This window comes from Lissotriton helveticus, chromosome 5_1, assembly GCF_964261635.1.
Source record: "Lissotriton helveticus chromosome 5_1, aLisHel1.1, whole genome shotgun sequence".
Classification (NCBI taxonomy): domain Eukaryota; kingdom Metazoa; phylum Chordata; class Amphibia; order Caudata; family Salamandridae; genus Lissotriton; species Lissotriton helveticus.
In genome coordinates, this window is record NC_136065.1 from 726,526,588 (window position 1) to 726,548,453 (window position 21,866).

At 46.1% G+C, this 21,866-nt stretch overlaps 1 protein-coding gene across 6 annotated transcripts in view; it reads left to right on the forward strand.

Moving 5' to 3' along the window:
- Positions 1-21,866, forward strand: part of CCAR1 (cell division cycle and apoptosis regulator 1) — a 1,607,854-nt gene that overhangs the window by 152,076 nt on the left and 1,433,912 nt on the right. For 3 of the 6 annotated variants that reach the window (XM_078643189.1, XM_078643191.1, XM_078643194.1), the window contains exons 4-5: positions 13,989-14,033; positions 14,459-14,491. In XM_078643189.1, the coding sequence (XP_078499315.1) occupies positions 13,989-14,033; positions 14,459-14,491 (78 nt within the window). The remainder of the gene's footprint in view (positions 1-13,988; positions 14,034-14,458; positions 14,492-21,866) is intronic. The other 3 variants (XM_078643190.1, XM_078643192.1, XM_078643193.1) reach the window with 3 other exon arrangements.

Below are 21,866 nucleotides of genomic sequence, written 5' to 3' on the forward strand. Positions count from 1 at the left end.
CTTTGCTGGAACCACCATCGTCAACAGTATAGGGGAGTGGTCTGAATATGTACGTGGTAAAATAGAGCAAGTGCGTACCATTCGAGTAAGGCGTGTCGTGGCCAACCAGTAATCTATCCTGGTATATATGTTGTGTGGAGCCGAATAGTGCGTGTAACCTCCTTGCGTGGGATGCAGGTGTCTCCTTAAGTCACGCATATCTAAGTGAACCATTTGAAATTCGATCGCTCTAGCCGAGGCCGAGGGGCGGCGGTCGGGCCGTCCGATCTGTCTGATTGTGGTTGTCTAATCATGTTAAAGTCGCCCCCCAGAGCACGTCCCCGTTTGCGTACTTCTCACCCTTAGCCCCTAAGTCCGTGTAGAAGTGAGGGTTGTCATAATTGGGGCCGTAGGTATTCTCCATGCCCTTACCGCAACACCGCGTGATGGTATATCGTCCGTCGCCGTCAGTCACTAAAGGCGCCATCTTAATGCGTGTCTGAGGGTTGACCCACGTGAGCACCCCCTCTGGCGTGTGATGTGAACCCAGCCGCATGTGTGTTCCCCACCAGGCCTCTGTAACGAAGAATATGACTGTCAGGGTGTAGGTGCGTCTCCTCTAATAGTGCTATATCGACTCCACGCCGTGCAAGACATTGCAATACCTTTCGGACCTTTCTGTGGTCGTTAAGACCCCGGACGTTCCAGGTTAGCAACGTCAGTGTGTCAGAGTTATCCCCAGGGGTGTCCGTCCTGTCTACGGCGGTCTGAGTGCCTGTTCTAAAGTATGTGCCTGCATATGTTTACCAACACTGTGTAGTGCCTAAAACATGCGAGGTGACCTATAGAGATTGCCCATTAGCAACAAGCAAATTACGCAGCATGAAAATAATAAGTAACAACGCCCCCAAATCCCTCCACCTGCTCCCACCCACGCTTGCCCGTCCCCAACTAGGCCGCGAGCAACCCTCCTCCCCATCTTAGCTACCCTCCTCTCCCAGAACCCTCCCGTCAAACCCCAAAACCCCTCAAAAACCCAAACAAAACTTTTTTTTACAGATTCAGTGGTAAACGCACAGAGGCAGCCAACAAAATGCTAACTCTATTTTAGATCAAAAAGTAAATTTAGAGCTGCACGCCCCTCCCTCGTCTCTGTGCAAGGTATACAATACAATTTGCGTGTAACCAAAAAGGTGCAGCGAAGATGCCGACCCAGCATGAAAAAATACAATACTGTTGTTACAAATCCTGTAGTACAATCCCAAGCCTGAGAAAAATAAGGTAGGAGATTTGTGGTGCATGGGTGTCTAGCTCTTCCATCAGTACAGGAATATATCAGGGGATCATACCTAACACACAGCAGTTCTTGCCCCCAGAGCAAACCATCGTCAATTAAACTGCACCCCTCCAATACTCCCCCACAATTATTCACATCTCCACCCCCCCCCCCCACCCCCCCCCCCCGACTCAATAAGATGCAAAGCCAAAAACGTTCCTTATCTGCGAGTGTCTCTGTTATTACAGGTCATCCGTGGAGCCTCCCGCCGCCTCATTCGATCCGTCCTGTGAGGGTCGGCTCTCTTTGCGCCAGTCCTTCAGGGCCTTCTGCAATGCCTTAGGGTCAGTGAATATCGGGGATTTCCCCTGCCTGTTGATCCTCAACTTCAACGGGTACAACATCGCATAATCTGCACCCATCTCCCGAAGCTGTCGTTTCATCAGTTGGAACTGGCGTCGGGCCTCCTGTACTCTTGGAGTGAAATCTGGGAACAGTGAAAGCGTCGAGCCCTCATATCGAAGTGGTTGTTTCTCCCTTGCGAGTCGCAATGCCATGTCGCGATCCCTATAGTTAAGCAGTTTTGCTATAATGGGCCGAGGGGGAGCACCCGGCTTCGGCCGTGGGCCGAGCGAGCGGTGTGCACGTTCTATCACAAACATGGCGGAAAAAGCTGAGTCACCCAGGAGAGATTTAAGGGGATTTTCAATAAATATTTCCATGTTCCCAGTCTGCGTGGACTCCGGCAAGCCTGTAATGCGAAGGTTGCATCTCCGGGAGCGGGCCTCCAAATCCTCTGTCTTGTCCTGAAGCGCCTGCATCACTCTGGGCAGTTGTTTACCTTCAGAGTCCAGAGAGGTCTGGGCTTCCTCCACCTCCGTAAGCCTGCGCTCGGACATGTCCAGGTGCTCCGCGTGTTTATCGAGCCTCTCCGCCATGCGATCCATGCGGTAGGTGAGCGCGTCCATCTTGGTGCCCAAAGAAGCAATACCCCCCTGGAGACCCTCTTCCATTGCCAGTAGCAGACTGCGGATATCTTGTGGGGGGGGTCATCAGTAGGTTCGCGCTCTCCCTGGGCTCTCCCCGCCGCGGTGTCGCCTGTCTTGGTGCCCTTAGGATCAAAGGACAGTTTCGACTGAGTCCTGTCGGTGCGCCCCATTCTCACCAGGCCCAGTACTCGCTCGACCTCTGGCACTGGCACTCTGTTCTGCGCAGTATAGGATTGCGCCAAACCTCCCCAGGGCCAACAGCTACGCCCGAGACCAAATCCCGGCCACCTCCTCAACTCCGCAGGGCTCCGAGGTAGTTCGACCCTCTCAGAGGACTCTCTTGTATTGGGGCGCCGATCTGCAGCACCAGGGCTACGTGCGTCGCGTAATTGGGTCCCACAGGCCGCCCGGCCCTATCTGAAGGTGGCGAGCTGAGGCCTCGGCGCCAGGCCGGGGGACACAGGGGGGGGGGGTCGCACCGTCACTTCCAAAGGCTCAAGGCGCAGAAGGCAGGATCCCAACGAGTTACTGTGGTGTCCGGCGTGTTCCACGGGGCAGGTATGGCCGTCTTCTTAATACCTCTGCTCAGCTCCGGGCCTCCAGACAGGCTCGCTCAGCCCTCCAAGCAGCACAGAGCGTCGGACGGGGTCTCACCCCCGTACAATGATCACCCGTGCCCCTCAACCACACCGTGGAACTCAGGGCCCAGGGTACAGCAAGGTGAGGAGGGGGCCTATTCCACAGCCGTGCGTCTCACAGCCCAGCACAGAATCCTTCCCGGCCCCGAATTGGGACTCCAGGCCTGTTAAAAACGCGGGGCACAAGCGGACGCCCACTCCAGCCGCCGTCCGGGGCCACGTCACCTGCACGCCCCCCCCGTAGCCTCCAAGGCGCGTCGGCCTTCACTCTTGCGCGGCGCCGCTGCACACCACAGCGCCGCGCTCTTCCGAGCACTCCTGCACCTCACAAACCTGGTGCCTGAACCAGAGGCTCTTCGGCCAGGTCGGGGCAGGGGGTGTCTCCGCCAGTAGGCTCCGGGCGCGAGCCTCACCAGTCTCCACGAGTGCCCGGGTCACAGCGGCTGCACGCGTCCGCCGGATCCACTTCTTCAGAGGTGGCCCGCCTCCTAGGGAAAGTCCGGCGCTCGTGCCCACTAAGGCCGCCCCCAAGCCCAAAAGATCGCGACTCGTCCGCGGGGGGGCCCGTGCGGGCCAAACTCACTCTTGGCAGTGTCCGCGGGAGATAAGCTGCACCAGGTCGCAGTATGGGAGCCCCGGAGAAGGTTTAACACGCAGGATAGATACGCAGGATAGATTAAGGATCGTTGGCGAGACGAGGGAGCTCCGGGCTCAAGCAGCCATCTTGGTTGTGAGCTGGCTCCGCCCCCCAAAACTGGGCCATATTTGCTGGGGAACTTGGAAAAAAACATCAGAGAGGTCCATTAGCTTATATACTCAAAACCACACCAAGCTCATGTGGCATTGTAAGAATGACCAGGTCTGAATTCCTCTCAGGTGATGCAAGAGACTGAAACATATAGGAAACACATGGTGCAGTTATTTTCATACAAGATTTGTACAGTATTCTTTAGTAATACAATTCAAAATATAACAATACTATATTTACTGGGAACAAAGATCCACAATACTATGTGCTTTGCCATGACTTCTATTTATACAGAAGTTTGCACACCGTTCTTTAATGTTAGCAAACTTTTCAATAGCTTTGTGTTGAATTCTGGAATCTGATTTATTAGCTCCTTTTCCATTGACAGCATGGCCGATGTATTTAGTCGTGTTTGGGTCATTGTGTTTCTTAAAAATCTTTTTATCCTTTTCAGTGTGGAAAAATATCTTTCAGTTTCCGATGTCATGGGTGTTGTAATGCCAATTCTCAATAGCTTAAGAGTCTCATAAAAAGATTTCTGTAAGTTGTTTTGACATAAAAAAATATATAAATCCATGGCACTGTCTTTACCCTGGTGAAAGTCCCGTTTTCAATACAGGATGGATAAATCAGTGCGCAATATTGAATTATTCAGAATTGGATATGCTTGCACCATTTCGTTGAATGCTGCAGTAGGAACATACTCGGCATGTCTTTGAAACAGGTCGCTATGCAGTAGTGTTGCACTGATGAGATGCCTTGTAGATGCAAAGTGCTCCCTGGCATGCACCACAAATATGTCACTTGCTTCTTTTGCCTCCTGTATCAACGTACTTACCTGCAGTTTGCAGTTTGTAAATTGAGAATCATGTGGCAATTTACAGTCCAAATTGTCAATGGATTCCCGGACCTTGTTGATGCTTATCAAAAAGTCTGAAGTAGGTTTTTGTAGAAACACAGTATCAATGTCTCACAGTTGCAACTGATTGTACAAAATATTGAAATGGGGGATTATGCTGTGGAGCAAAAAACATAAACTCCCTGTCTTCCAGAGCTCTGGTAAAACCCTTTGCTTCACATACAAAAAGGGAATCAAATGTAATGTTTTCTGCAATAGATTTCATGCATTCTACAAGCTTGTCTTTGAGAGTTATATTGATAATTCGAATGTTGAAGTTCCAGCAAGCAGCAGACCCTTTAGGTATTCTTCTTGCCACTATCTGGTCAAGAACTTCAGTCCGTTATGGGCAATGGGACAAAAGTGGAAATTCCACCCAACTCTTCGAAGAAAATTCTGGATATTTTAGATGCAGCCTGTTCCATGTTTAGATTAAGTTGGTGGGCATAGCAGTGTACATAGTGTGCATTTGGGTACACAGCCCTGATTTTTTTTTTAGTCCCTACCAGAGGGACCACGCATAACACTGGTGCCATCATAGCTCTGAGCAGTTAACTTCTCTTTATCACAGTGCTCTGAGAAAATAAGGTGAATTTCATTAAGAATAGCTGTGGCTGTTGCATCTGCAGATGAATCTTTAAGATACGAAAAGCAATAACATCTTTCCACTACCTTGTAATTACTATTGATATATCTGAAAACAAGTACAGGCTGTGTCTTGGTAGAGACATCAGTTCTATCATCGGCCTGGATGTTTGTTATTGTTTGGAAAATGTATTAAGCGCATGTGTACCGAAAGGTCTCTTGGCGCTGTAAGGGGAGGGAGAACCTTCCTAAGGGCAACTAGCAGTAAGCTAGAGTGAACAACCAAGTTTTCAGTTTTTTCCTGAAATTGGTGTACTCAGGTGTCGGTCTAATGTCTATTGGCAGGGAATTCCAGAGAGTAGGACCAAGGACAGGAAAACGGGAGCCACCCATTCTCTTGCACTTGAATCTTGGCCGATCTGAGATTCTGTTGGGTAAATACCTTGAGATCTTAGCAGAAATGAATTTAGGGCCCTTCTTACACAGGGCATTGAAGACCATACAGCCTGTCTTAAACATGGACTGATGAGACATCTGAAGCCAATGTAGTTGCTTCAGAAGTGGTTTGATATGACAGTGTCTAGGTTGCTGAAGGACCAACCTGGCCACTTGATTTTGTATTAGCTGCAACCTATGGGTCTGATTAGCAGGGAGCCCTAAGTAGATGGCATTCGCGTAATCCAGCCTGGACATGATCAGGGTGAGCATGACATCTATGCTTGCTTCCCTGGTAAAGAATTTCCTAATTTTCTTAAAAGTCCTCAAATGGTAAACCCAAGAGGAGGTAAACAGGTTGATCTGTTCATGCGTGGATAGCTTGGCATCGATTTTAATCCCTAAACTTTTAACCAAATTTAGGGGGTCAGTGGAATGCCCAATGCAGCTGGCCAGTGTGCTGGCGTCCACTGATCAAGTCTATTATTAGAAATGACTATCTCAGTTGTATCCGAGTTTAATTTGAGATAGTTATGACTCATCCAGTCTTTAATGAAGAGCATAGTACGTTGGAAGAAATCCTTCGATTCCGCTGTCTCGTCAATTGGAAAGATCAGCTACATGTCATCAGCGTAATTGTATACCTTCACTCCCCTGGTTTGTAGAGCATGAATCAGGGGGCTGATATAGCTGTTAAACAGGTGTGGGGAAAGAGATGAACTTTGTGGTACACCATATGTGATATTGACCCAAGCCGAGGCAAAAGGAGCCAGCCTAACAGACTGGGTGCGTTCCCCTAAAAATGAGAGCATCCAGTCCAGTGCCTTATCCCTTAAGCCCGCTGCTTCCATTCTATCTGCTAATATGATGTTTTACACGGTATCGCATGCAGCGGATAAGTCTAATAAGACCAGGGATTGTGTGCACCCTCTTTCAGATCGTCCACTACACTCACAATAACTGCTTCGGTGGAGTGTGATGATCTGAAGCCTTCAATGAAGGCACTGAGGAGTTTTGCAACATGTGCCTCTAGTATCTTTGCCGGATAAGGGAGGAGCGATATTGGTCTATAATTGCTCATTAAGCTGGGATCTACTCATGCTTTCTTTTGCAGTGGGACCAGCACTGCCTCTTTGAAGGCTCATGGAACCACCCCTTGCTCTAGACAGGTGTTGAGAAGAGTAAGATAGGTATCCGGACATTGTGTGAGAAGGTCTTTTTGTATCCTGGTGGGGCAAGGGTCATTGGGAGATCCAGATTGTATCTTGTTTCTAAGCTCTACCAGCCGATCCAAGGTGACATTTTGGAAATGAGACAAAGTTATAGAATTCATAAATTGCTCATGTGATTTCCAATCCTGAGAGTTAGAGGAGGTAGAATTCTGGATATTCTTAATTTTGTCAACAAAGTAGGTGCTAAAATTGTGACACAAGCTCTGTGAGAAAGTGATGGTCAGAGTGACACGGTCTGCACTAGAGTTCTCTATTTTGAAAATGTCATTTGATTTATTTTCAGAGCTAAGTACCCTGTTTGTGTAAAAGGCCTTTGTTGCCTCCACAGTGGCTGCTTTGTACTCTGAGGTCTTTATCATAATTTTTCCTTTCCGTTGGGGAGTAGCTCCTCCTCCATTTTCTTTCCGCCTGGTGGGTTTTAAGTTTTACTAGTTTTAACCCTGCGGTGAATCAATAAGAGGTTTCATGCCGCCTGGAACCCTTCTCTTTCCATTGTAATGGGGCATGCGTCTCGCATGCACGTAGTTGCCAGTTGGAAATAGCTCTTTCCAACTCAATAACATTGTCCGTTGTTGGAGGGATTGTAGAATTTAAGGAATTGAAGAACTCTAGCAGGCGCACAAGATTCCAATTTCTAGTCCGTAATTTTGTGTCACACAACGTTTGTGGTAAGGTTAGACTATTTATAGTAAAGTGTATCAGGTGGTGATCTGACCATACACACGGCTTGATCATTAAGTTACATACCAAGAGGTTAGAGGTCCATAATTGGTCTAAAGCCTGCCCTTTAATGTGGGTGGGTACCGTTATATGTCCTGGATAGCCAGGTAATAATTGCTGTACAATATTTTCTCTTGTTACCTCCAGCATGTGGTCAAGCAACTCATTCTGGATTATCTTGAAAGTTCCATTAAACACAGTTGCGCGTTTCAAGTGTGTTGCCATTGCGCTTCTATACAAGACACAAAATCAAGCAGCCCTCTGAAGACACCTGGATTTAGTGGGTCTTCTGCTTCATCGTGGCCCCAAAATGCCAGCTCAAAGGCTCCACAAAATTTCACACATTCAATCAATGTTGGATACATTTTATGGTTCTTATCAACCTCCTCATTATGTTTGATTACGTCATTGTGACAGGCTTAATTTAACTGCAATGCAATATTTGTTTTCCTAAATAAAGGTAATTTATTCAAGTGGGATTCACTAGAATCATGTCTCTTTATTTGTTCCGCCAGATGTTTTAGGTCAGTAACTCCTGTTCTTGTCCAGCTTACTTCCCCCACAAATAGCAAGCAAGGGAAACAGAGCAAGGCGTTTTTAGAAGTGCTGGCTTTAGGCCACTCCATTTTATCAAACCATGTGTGTGTGTAAACCTGCATGTGTAACGTTTACCCCATCTTTTGCAGAATTTTCAATATTTATTTTGGGTGTGTCCGGTCCTAATGCTTTCACCCGGAATGTATCTTCATGTGTCATTTGCAAAAACAGTTTTATGAGTAAACTGTCAGCTGTGTTCTTGTTGGCAAACAATAAAACGAACAGGACAAATAAAAGCTATACTCTATTTTGAATTGTCACTAAATTGAAACACTTGCTTATATTACTTTAAATACACTAGACATACTAACAAGACATATTGTCAAGTGCCCCCAAGTAGTAGCTCTTAGTTATTGGTCTATTACTTGCGATATGGCCTTGCAACTATACGTCCAGTTCCTTTTTAGGTCGAGCCTGTAACTGGCAAAGACTTCATGTAGGGGCTTTCAAAAACTAACCTAAGTATCGCACACGCTGGTGCGTGTGCTTTTTGTTTTGGGCCACGCTATTGGCCTTTGCGTGCGTCTTTTTAACAAAGAAAGCACGCAATTGGCTAAAGGCTGCGCATTGCTCCACCCATGGCCTATTGGTGTCTATTACCCGCACGGCCGCCATGTGGTTTCAATTATCGTGCCCAGACACAGGTGCGATAATTGAAACCAGATGTCTCGCTGTCGCGCACACACCACTCGCAGGTTTGTTGCTTCTTCCAGGCGAGTGCCCATGAGAAAGTGCCCGGACGCAATCTGATAGGGTTTAGGGTGCAAAAGTACACCGACGTGCATCCACTGGTGCAAGATTTGTGCTTTTGCATAGGACTTACAGGAAATTGTTATTTTCGCCTTAGCTGGATGGTGTAAGTGTCTAAATATATCTGCAATGCAGTAACTTTCGGCAATCTTACCCCATGTGTCACATCGGAGCTGCTCAAGATGGAAGGCGGATGGGGGGCAAAATGTTGACTCCTGCACTGGCCCTAGTGCAAGACTTTTTTTGTAGTTGGCTGTTAGACAAACAGAAGTAAATTGTCGTTCGTTCGTTAGACAGCCAATATCGAGGGAAAATGACATGCCACCACTTTTACATATTCTGACCGGCGGGGGCGGAGCTAGCCAGCAAGCGAGATGGCCGCTGCTTAAGCGAGCTCCTCGCCTAAGCCTGCATAATCTTTCCAAAAAACATCCTTCCCTCATCTATACCGGCGCTGAAACACAGAGCTGTTGGGGGCATCGGAGCATAACGCGACAGATAACCGACGGATAGACGCAGCCGCAGCACACAGTGACGCCGGCCTGAAGACGGGGGCCTGGAGACGCCGTTGCGGGACTGGAGCCTCGGTCTCGAGTAGGGAGTGGATCCGGGACGCAAGTCACGCACGGCGGCCGCGCTACCGGGTGAGTGCCGCCCTGCCCCGGCGGGGTCCGTGAATGCTGTCCAGGGGTGCGAGGCACGCAGAAGGACCCGAGATGGCGTGGCGCGGCCCCCACGCATGAAACGTGAGTGCTGGGAGCCAAACGGAAGGACAGCCACACTGGATGGGCGCATGTGACGCAGAGGCTGATATAGCACAATCATTGCACCCGGCTGTGGTAAGCAGTGGACACAGTGCCCCCCACCCCTGTTGGCCAGCGCCTGGGGAGGCACGATCATAAAGGCCCAGTAGCGAGCTGTGGGGGCAGATAGATCGCATCCCCCGGGTCTCGGGGGCGAACACTGGGAGGTGTGCATACTGATCCAGCTGAAAAAGCACCCCCATACATACAGAGCTGAGACGCGGTAACCAGCAGAAGGTGCCCAGAGGCATACTGGACTTTTTTTCACTCGGTCTTGCCCCGGTGGTGAGGTGGTGATTGGCCACTGGAGAGGGCGAAATTAGACGGACCCCTATTTGGCTTACGAGTGAGGCAATGCTCCAGGGCTAGATCACTATCAACGCTCCAGCCTACCAAGCATAGCAGCTGAACGGACACTGAGCCGCCACGAAGAATCTGCAATCTGGTACAAGTACGTGTGAGTGAGGAGAAGGGCCCGATGGGCTATCTGGTGGCTGGAGTGTGACAGGTTAGGGGCGAGCGCAGTGGGCCCACAGAGGAGTGCCACTCCCACAGGTTGCTACGGCGCACACGGTGAATTAGCGGAGAGCCCTGCAAGTGCCAAGATATCGGCCCAGGAGTGCGTGCTGACCCCCCCAGTCCTTGCCTAAGAAACCTCCATCTGCACGGGCCTATATATGGTATAATTGCTACACCATGGGGAAGCCGGACCGCAACCAACCGAAGTTGACCTTCGACCAGACAAAGAAACAACAGGACAGCACCGCGGAGACACAGACCCCATCACTGCCCGCGACGTCAGAGGTTGGTGGGATTACAAATGACGCCATACAATCAATGTTCCAAACTATACAGTCTTCCCTCACTAACATAGATGGCAAGGTTGATTCCCTAACTTACAGGGTGGATAGAATGTCAGAGCGCCTAGATAAACACACAGAGCGCATAGATATGGCGGAACGACGGATCTCGGAGGCTGAAGACTCCCAGGCGCAAATGGAAGGGAAACAAGCGAAAATTGAGAAGCAGTTGGCGGTGGTGGCGTCGAAAGCAGAAGATTTGGAAGCCAGGTCCAGAAAATGCAATCTCCGCCTAATGGGTGTATCGGAAACTACGAACACAGGCCCGATGGAACACTACGTAGAAAAATTGCTGATCTCCATGCTAGGCCGAGACACTTTTTCAGAAGTGTTTATTGTCGAACGAGCTCACAGGTCGCTGGCTCCGAAGCCGCCTACTGGATCCAGGCCGAGGCCAATCATAGCCAAGCTACTGAATTACAGAGACCGTGATGCAGCTCTACGGAAGGCCAGAGAACTTGGAAAGCTTACCCACGAAGGGATGGATATTTCTCTATACCCGGACTTCACATCAGTGGTACAGGAAGCCCGGAAGAAATTCTTGGAGGCAAAGCAAAATTTGCGTGAGCTTAACATTCCCTATGTAATGCTTTATCCGGCACGACTTAAAGTTACTGTGGAGGACAAAACCCGGATTTTCAATGACGCAGCGGAGGTGCAGAAATTCCTGCAGCAAAAAGGGAAACAAGGCGTGCGGAGCAGATCGCCACGAAAGGAACTGGGAGAACAGCCAACACTATCTGATGTGGAATAGCTTTGATCCACGATTGCACAGTATCCGCTGGAAGGCTGAGGACACCGGCGAGATCCTGGGACTTAGTAGACACTGGACACTGGTGCTATTAACATATGTATGCAGCTGAAGTCGCCTCCAGATAAGTGGACAATAGTTAAACATTTTTTGGGGACCAATTGTACCTGCTGTTCTGATGAGGCCAATTGTAGGCATGTACTGTGATTAAATTGTTGCCTTATATACAGGGAGAGATATTGCTATGTGTGGGTGTGATGAGGATATACAGTGAAGGGCTTAGACTCATATAACCTAGGTTACAGGTAATGGGTGGGCAGCTCCGACCCCCACGCGTGCACCACATAATTTACGAGTTATGTTTTTTCGCTATTCTTTTTGCTTTAATAAATGGGGGGTAAGAGGGCTAATGTTGTCAGAGATGTCTCTGCCAGGTTGGGGAAGGTGGAGTGGGGGGGGGGGGGGTGTTATGGGAGTACAGAAAATTCTGATCGGCAGATTGATGGTTGTAATACATGAGCTTGACATGTTCCGAAGGCACGTCTGTGGGGGGTTGCGGCAGGGCAACACAGGGGCGATTCATGCTACCACTACTCGATATGGGTGAGGCTTTCACAGATTGTAGGCCACTGTCTCTTCTTTCATGGAATGTAAGGGGTCTACATAACCCACAGAAGATACGTAAGGTGGTGACATATTTAGACAGACACAAAATCGATGTGGCCTGCCAGCAGGAAACACATCTCACTGATAGTCGAGAGGAGCATATAGGAAATAGATGGGCCTCTTTTCTATTAGCGTCCTCCTACTCGTCATATGCCAGGGGAGTCCTAATATGGGTAAAACGCTCTGTACCATTCACACACATTAAATCTGTACGAGACGACCAAGGACATTATGTAATACTTCAAGGGAACTACGGGGGCACCGTCCTAACCATAGTAAATGTCTATGGACCAAATACGGACGACCCTTCATTTTATGCCAAAATCTGGTCGACGCTGAGGGACATGCAGCCTGACACCGTGATTTGGGGGGGAGACTTCAATACATGCCTAGACCCTGCGATAGAAAGATCATCTGGCATAGACTGCTATGGCAAGCGTGCAGCCAAGGTCCTTCGAGATGGGATGTTTGACTGGAACTTGGTTGACATTTGGAGGCAGCGGAACCCAGTTAAACGGGAGGGTACATGTTTTTCTGCCACACACCTCACATGGTCCAGACTGGACTACTGGTTAGTCACACAAGACATTTGCACATGGGCTGTCGAAGTGTCACACATGCCTAAGACATTGTCGGGTCACGCACCTGTCTTGCTTAAATTACATATTCCAACACATACTCCACGACAATTCACATGGCGATTGCGACCTACAGCACTACAAGACCAGGCATTCAGAGAGGACCTGCATCAAGCGATCGTGAGCTTTTCTGAACATAACACTTCAGAGCACACGTACCCTATGGGAAGCCTTTAAGGTTACGGTACGCGGGCACTGCATTGGTGCATATGCGGGTATACTGCGCGATATACAGTGCCAATTGGAGAACACTGAGAAGGTTAGAATGTCCCTAGAACGTAGTTATGAGTTACACCCTTCAGACTCATTGTTGGCGGATATACGGAAGCAAATCGAAGATGAACTAAAATATCTCTCACGCAAATGTTTGGCGAGAAACTATGGCGAGAGTGGCAGGGCACTATCATACAAAATCAGGCCTGTACACACCATGACACACATCACTGAAATAACAAACGCTCAGAATATCCCGGTCTATGACACGCCAGCTATACTGTCGAACACAATGACCATTCGTATAGACAACCCAACTTCCAACAGTAGTAAGTACGATAATGAAAGTGGCTATGATACGCCACCAACATTCACGATCACGGCAGCCAAGTATAATAAGCCTGGCGTTGTTAGGTCCGCACCCATAGTTTGGAAATAGCGTTTCGTGATCGTGAATGTTGGTGGCGTATCATAGCAATGGTCATTGTGTTCGACAGGATTGCAGAACCGATTTTTCTCTGATATGATATGGACAACCTAAAACACATTATATTTTCTGGATATACATCCATGTGATTGCTCTAATCTCTGGACAATATTGGGTCTGAAGACTAGAACTGATTTGCTTTATACATATATTGAGGTGACATATCGCTGTCATTGTAAATTTGTTCTCCGCTGGTTTTGATTACATGGATCTTTCGAATAATTGATTAATTGTGATGTGGGTCACTGTCGATACTCATGTACTGACTTGGATTTGAGTAAACCGGAAACTTATTTGACAAGCAACATTGCTAAAATACCGCTCTGAACTGGACTCGATTAGGCGCCATCCGATCCGATTGCCTACCGCTTGGAATCGTACGTGATCCACTTACTATATTATCCGCCATGATGAAGTTCCTATAACAGGAACAAAACGCATTGGCTGTTTGTCCTTTTTCTATAATAATAATAAGAAGAAAAAGAATATTTACAAAGTTTACATTTGGTTCTTCTGTGACTGCATCCCTGGTGCTGCCTCCACGCTTCTTGAAGACATGCTTAAACTTGGTAAGAATAGCAAAGGATGCTTACAGTTCTGCCTAAAGGCCCTTGTCAATGGAGGAGCATAAACACATTTGTCAGTTGTAATTGATGAGTGAATAACTATTGGATTCTTCCTCTGCTGCGCATTAGTAACTTGATAATTATTTTTGTTTTTCAGCAGTATTCACAACCTCAACCAACAATATACAGCATTCAACAACAGGTTAGTCAACATTGCATAATACTGCTCTTCTAGCCCGACTTTATTTTTTCAAAAATAACAGAATCGAGTTGTTGGGGTTTTAACAGTACTCCATGGGGGTTAGTGAATTCTTGGATAGACGTGCCAATGTTTCTGCTATTTTCCTGTCACTTATAAAGACTTTGAAATTCTCTCAATTAAAAAATAATGTTCAGTTGAACTTGATGAATATAAGATTATTTAATTGTGGCTAATTTTTTGCTTTTGGATTTAGTTTCTAAACGTTCACACTAATATTGTGAATGATTAGTTGAAATCGTGTTAGGAAACGATGTTCATGTTATACGATACGTACTTGTTTGTCTGTTATAGCTGTAGGTTTTGGCTTTGCTCCATTGAAGTCAGTGAGAGTCTGTTATAAATAGTGAACTTTGTTTGTTTTAAAGCTCCAGCAGCCTCCACAGGCCATGTTGTCCCAGGTGAGTGTTGTCTGTATTGACTATTGTTCTGAAACATTATTGTGGAAGTAATTCTTGCTCAGTAGTATAGTCTCTCCATCCATTAAGACGTATTGTGAAGCTGAAGCAAGCAAACCATTTGGGAAAATCTTTCCACAGCAAACAAGTAGATGGGCAACATGAGCCTTTCAACTGCTCCTTGCTGACCTGTTCTTCCTGCATTGATCCAGAGCCTCTCTTTCAACGCTTTTCCACCTTCATTCATCTCCTTGCCAACGTTTCTTCACACCCTGTCTACTTTTCATCTTTATTCTAGGAGTGATATGAAGAAGACCTGGGTGAAATTTTAATTACGTAGGTGTAATTTTGCATTACTCTTGAAATGCTAAATTACACAATTATTCCTACTCGTTTAATTTGGGGCATAAATGGCTACTGCAAGAGCACAGAAACAGAGCATATGCAGCTGTTGTCTGCTGCTGTTCGTGTTCTGTTGAATTTGGTGCTATTTTCTTAGCGCAAAATACATCCTCAGGTCCAATTTGGGCTAAAGGGTGTATTTTGAGCTTCTAGCACAATTCCACATAATCTTGCATAATTTTGTTAACAATTTGAATACTTATGCATAGCAAATTGTGAGATGCGCCCACCCCTTGTGTCAGGCAGATTGTGGCCTGCATTAGGTGTCTTCAAGATTGCAGAGGACCTGAAAACGGTAGACCATAGGAGTTTCAGTCTTCTGCCGCACATCTCTTGTTCTACATATAACCATTCTTATTTCTCCACATCACTGTTACCTTTACCTTAAACAATGACCATGCTGTAATTTCTGATGGAAAATTGCACATGACAAAAAGGTCTGCTGTGTTTCTTTCATTGACTCTTCCTTGTTCTTGGTCCAGGACCCATACTACTTGGCCAAACCTTCACCCTTCGACCAGTTCTTCTGAGTTGAACTTCCGAGATAAATGGTTGGAATTTATTGTGTTGGTCTCTGTCATCTGCAGTTAGATTCTCGTGCTTTTTTACGTAACGCATCAGATTTGTTTCAAACTATACTGAATGTTTTGTTAGTTGGCATAAAGATGCGAAGTCTAGTGGCCATGGTTGAAATGTTCCTAATACCTTCCATTTTGTCAAATACATTTTCCTAAATGATATAGATAAAAATTGCAATAATGTACAGTATGATACTAATTTTTTCTTAATTTTACAAAGAATTTCTGCTAATTCTTAGTACTTGTCTTTTATATGCCTAAGTACGGGCAACTTGGGCTATTTAAGATGACCAGAAACTGTGTTAAGTAGCCACATTTCCGTTTTCCCTGTCTACTAGAGAAGGTTATATTTTGAACCATTGAGATAAATTGTAAATAACCGCCTAGGCAATTTATCAAAGGATTTATTTTTCGTGTTGTGTAGTGCAAGTGTTTATCCCGTCTGCTTAGACATTGCTAAGCATCCATAGAAGTAATGAAAAAAAGAACTCTGAAAGCTCATTACTCTTTTGAACAGGAATAGCTGGACCTTCCACGTGATGCTTAATTGTTATCCACGTTGGTGCCGATCAGTATAGCAAACATCAGGACCCCCTGTACCATCAAGCAAACAGTGGGGCACCAAGCCCCCTACAGATTCCTCCAAGAAGTCCTCAAGCCCATCTTCAAGGCCTGCGGGCGACCTTCCATGGATGTACTGGTGACCTACTTCAGCAGCAAGTTTGAGTTGTAACATTCTCCGATGGGCTGTCGACTGACTGGGAGAGGCTTTTCTGTATGCATTCCCTTGGACCCTCTAATGCTGAAGGTCAGGAAAAGCCTGGAGTTTCCACTAATCCTGGTTGCTCCAGCATGACCCCACTAGGGCGTAAGTGCAGGCACATCCTTTGTGCAAGAGTGTGTCTCTTACAGAGGACAGTGACTATGCTAGCGCGAACCAGGAGTATCCAAAAACAAAGGCACAATGAAGTGTATAGTTTGTAGCCCTGCCTGTTATCAGCCTTCCTGAAGACTCAATCAGGGAGAGACAAAAAGGCAGACCCTACCTAGAAGCTTTATTACGCTAAACAACAGAATCTGCTGAGTCTGTACACTCCTACTCCATACACTAAATGGCAACGTTCAAGAAGTACTAAACACAAACTTTTGCTGAAAGGTCCTTTGAATTTCTAAGGGTAGCCACATTTCCATCTTCTCTCACTTCAGTGTCTAGATCGCCAGACACAGGAACACAGGTAAATCAAATTTAAAAAAAACTTTATTCGGTTTTTATCAGACCATAAAAGTCACAGATAAAAAAAAAAAATACAAGAAAAAACACCAATTCAGTTTGTACATCAGTTATGTTAAGATTTTACAAAACGTGACACCTCACCCTATGAGTTAAGTTTCTTTTCTTTATATAGTGCAATACTTTTCCACTTGCTGGGGAAGCTGTTCCACCTGCCATCTTGCGCCAAGATAAATCATGGGATATGGACAATGGATCTCACAGGTCTCAGCTAACATACATTACACACAGAATATTGCTGTTTGTAATGTTAGTGCCACTGATACATCTGGCACACCAAACACACACATTGTTAGCCCGAGAGTTGAACCAGAACTTTTACCCAAGTGGGTCCACGTTGGTCGCACTCCTCTTTAACAGAGAGAAAAAGGTCTGTTAAGGACTCTTAGTTCGCAGAACTCTGTATGCTGCCACCAATGCTTCATGTCAACAACCCAGGACTGGGCATGAGTTCCATGCTGGCAAGAGGGCATGCTTGGTGTACACCTCCAGGTCACAGTGCAGGTCAAGTCCTTGGCATTCCCATCGACCTATCTAGAATGTAGTGAGTGGTCTAGATGAGCGTGTTAGCTGGGCCAGTTAAAAGTCAGGATAGCAGTCAGATATGCAGGTGGGTCACTCCACCTCAAAGGAATAGAAGTTAGGAACAAAAGAGCAGGATAACCCCCCAAAATTCACTTTAACCCAAACCACTTCCGTGCCCCAACATCAATCAGGAATCAGGATAAAGTATGTGGTTCACAAGAGAAGAGAGATCACTCTCTAGTGAATATCCCTAGTGAAGGGAATGGACACGTTAGAACTTTGCATGCAAAACAAACTAGGGTTCTCTGCATGTGATCTATTGCTACAAACCTTTACTGTAGGTTGGCTAAAAACCTTATGATCGGAGCATGATCCTACTATTGAAAATGTTTCAACATTTAATTTGAAGTTATAATACAAAATGAAGGTAATGAAAATGGAAATGGTAGTAAAGAAACTCTTGAAAATTCTTTAGAATTATAATCGAGGTTGTAGTCCAAACTGAAGGTCATGCAAAGAGAACTTATAGGAATCTGATACTTATTGAAATCTCTACCATCAATGCTTCCTACACAAGTGACGATTTACCTGGCCCCTTTACAAATGAGTGCCAGGGGATGTACCTTACCTTGATGTGTGTGGTTCCATGTACATTACTGCCTCCGATGTGTTCCCAAGAAGGAAGCTAAGTCATTATGCAATTTTCCTTTATATGTAATCTTGAATTTTTCTGGATCTACAGACATAAAATTGAAGAGTCACCTTCTGGTGTCGTGTCTGAGAGCTAGAAAGCTGTTTCTGGTAAGGACAGTTTCGTCTAAATAGTCATGGGTGAGGTTGATTTATTTGCCCCCTTCTGTAGTCTGATGTTTATATTGCACATGGTCTAGATAGATTTGGTAGGAAAGGTTTTTGCATATAATAGCTCTGGGGTATTTGGCATTTTGCAAAGTGTAAGTGGACACCCTGTGTTTTTTTTTAAGTTTCCACAAAAGATCTGTGCAATCCATGTGTCCAATAATTTTGCGCAAGACCTAGAGGTCTTCTCAGCACCCTCTGGAAGCAGACAGGGACAACTGATATAATCACCTCGCTTGTTGTCTATCTGCTTGTTCCAAAACAGTTCGACTTAGTTTAGGAAACATTGTTGTCAAGATGACAACAGTATCATCAGCTGAGCAGATCCTAATGTTTTGCTGTCCATGCATCCTTAGGTGATCGAAGTCACCTGTCCAAAATAATGCCATTGCAGAATATGAAATCTTGCAAGTTGCCATAACCGCATCACCACTTCAAGTAACTACGCCAAACGCGTGATTTCACAGTATCGTGAAAGCCTCAGGCAAAAATATTTTGCAGAATATTGTGCCCTCTGTTCCTGCTTTCAAAACGTCTATGTACGTGGTGCTGGCTCTAAAAAGGAGACGTTCCTTGTAGCAAATATAAAGCACTCCATCTAGAAGGATTAATCTACTTTGTGCAGTACTCCTCCTGACACATATAGTATCACTTATCTTAGAGGGCTTTGAGAAGACCCCCCCTCACTCAAGCTATACATGCCAGCTGCCTGACCACATAGAGACTCCAGTCCATGTAGGAAAGGGATAAAAACAGGGTAGGACATTCAACGGACATCACTCTGTGTTCTGATTTAATGTTCCTGCCATCTCTCTGCATACAAAGCTGGACCAATGAAAAAAGTGAGAAGCCTAACTAATACTTTTTGAAATCTGTAAATCGATCTGGGACTGTAGAGGTGAAACTATGAATCTAGGATCCCTCAACTTGTTGCCATTACTATACTGATGCCTGCAGCACTGCCTTTACTCCACACTGTTGCACTGATCCCAATGCATGCTTGATAGTGGTCATAACAAGCATTAACAAGAGTTTGAGCTATTGGATTGCAAATATTTGTTGTTGTGTACAAGCGCCCCATGCCGCCCTTTCACGTTAAGAGGCCACACCCCCTTCTTTAGACGAGCCACGACTAAAGGAAGGGGCACAGCCGTCATTAAAGTTAAAACGTGGTAAGGGGCACCTTAACAAATAAAAGCATTTGTTTGTCAAGTAGACAAATGCTTTTTTTTGTAAAAGCGCCCCATGTTGCAGTTTCTCTTTAATAGCAGCCGCTGACCTTTCTTTACACGAGGCTCCTCTAAAGAAAGGGGTGCAGCCTCTATTAACATGAAAGTGCAGCATGGGGCGTTTGAAAACAACAACAAAGAAGAAAGCCATTCTACCCTCCATCAAGGGAAGCTAGTGCAGGTGTTCACAGACGATACCACCACCATGTGGTACAGCAACAAACAGGACGGGTAGGGTTGTGGACCCTTTGTCAAGAGGCAGCACGTTTCTGGACATGGCTGGAATGGCAGGCCATTGCCTTGATAGTTCAACACCTGGCAGGTTCTCTGAACTCCAGGGCGGACAAACTCAGCCGAAGACGCCTAGCGGATCTCGAATGGCGTCTCCATCTGGCAGTTGTGCGAGGTCATTTTTTAGCCTTGGGAGTGCACTGGTTAGATCTGTTTGCTACTGCCGAGAATGTACAAGTCCGCATTACCGCACGCTGGAGTTTCCAAGGCCGCTCTCACCCGGAGACTCCTTTCATCTCGAGTGGAACTTCCGCTTCCTGTAGGCCTTTCCGCCCATACTATTCCTGCCTAGAGCTCAAGAAGATCAGGAACAAACTGGTCCAAGTCATCTTTGTGGCTCTGGACTTGGCTCAGATAGTTTGGTATCCTAGATGTTTAATATGGCCATGGGTCCTCCGATCAGGCTGCCCCTCCTGGAGGATCTTCTATCACAGCAGCAGGGGAGGGTTCTCAACCCAAACCGGGCAATGCTCAGCCTTCATCCATGGAGATTGAGCGGCGACAGTTGACTGCTTTCAACCTTCTGCCCATAGTCTGCAATGTTATCTTGGCAGTCTGGTATCTCTCCACCAAGACGGTATACGCCAGCTGTTGGAACAAGTTTGTGGCATGGTGAACAGACAAACAGGTTGACCCCTTATCTGCACACCTTACCCAGGTTCTGTTTATCCTTACCCTGGCCAAGGAGGTCTCTGCATTGGGCACGTTGAAGGGTTATTTATCTGCCATTTCCGCCTTCCTGCGGATTGCCAGATGAGCCTTCCCTCTTCAAGTTCCCTATTGTAAATAGGTTCCTTAAAGATTTGCAACACTTATTTACTCCAGCTCCTTTTGTTATGCCTCAATGTAACCTTAACTTGGTTCTTACCTTCTGAATGTGTGCTCCCTTTGAGTTCCTCCATACTTGCCCTTTTAGGCTTCTCACCATCAAGGCCGCCTTTCTGGTGGCAATTACATCAGTCCAGAGGATCAGTGAACTACCGACGTTGTCATCTCAGCCTCTGTACATCTTTTTCCTCCTAGACAAACTGGTCCTTTGGACCACCTGAGCATCCTTCTTGCCGAAGGTGGTAACCCCGTTCCATGTTGGCCAATCCATTACCTTGCCTACTTTTTAATGCTCCGCCTCATCCCTCTAAGGAAGAGGAGAGACTCCACCCACTGAACTCAAAATGTACATTGTCGTTCTACCTTGACTGCACAAAACCACTCCGGGTGGACAATCAGCTCTTTGTAGGATATGTCAGGACCAATAAAGAGAATTCCGTGCAGAAGACCAGCCCTGGACATCTGCTAGGAAGCAACATAGGCCTTGCTGCACATGTTTACCAAACACTACTGCCTGGACAGTCCAGTCCGTCGGGCTTGGCCCTTTGCCCATTCAGTTATGCAATCCTTTCTGATTTAAATTGTGTTCGCAGACCCACCTCCAGGATATTATTTCTTGGGTATCTATTCTAAGGTAAGGAATCTGCAGCTAGAAGTCTCTATCAGATGAACAAGTTACTTACCTTCGGCAACACCTTATTTGATAGAGACTCAATATAGCCACATATTCCTTACCAATCCACCCATCCTCCCACTCTGCAAACAGATTTAGAAGTTAAGGGATGTTCCCCTTTTCAAGGCTCTTGTTCCACACACCAGTGGAAAGTGTTCTCCATGGCTTTGCACTTCTGGCGTGGAAAGTCATAAAAATAAACTCACGTCAGCATGCTCGGTGGCGCCTATTTAGGCACCGCGGATATAATTTCTGGCACGTTGACGTCATGCAAACCAAAATATGCCACTTACCGGCGTGCAGGGGCACTGTTTCTGAAAAATTTCAGGATACAGTCGGACGCCTGGGGATAATTCTGAAATAAGGAATCTGCTGCTAGATAGTCTCTACCAGATAAGGAGTTACCAAAAGTAAGTAACTTGTTCTTCTTTGCCCTTAATATTACATTGTATCTGAGTAATTATCTTCCCCATTCTTATTTTTGACATACATCCTTGTTCTTCCTTTGATTATAATTTGCTTAAATCATTACGGGGTACACCTTTTCCTTCTTACTAATTACTCAGTTGAAATCATTAGACACTGACTTACTTACAGTTTTCAAAGACTGTTTCCACGATGTATTGCCTTCCACCCATTTCTTGTTTTATATCTGATAAATTTAATCTTAAATGTATCTTAAGTTTTTGTTTCTTTCTTAAGT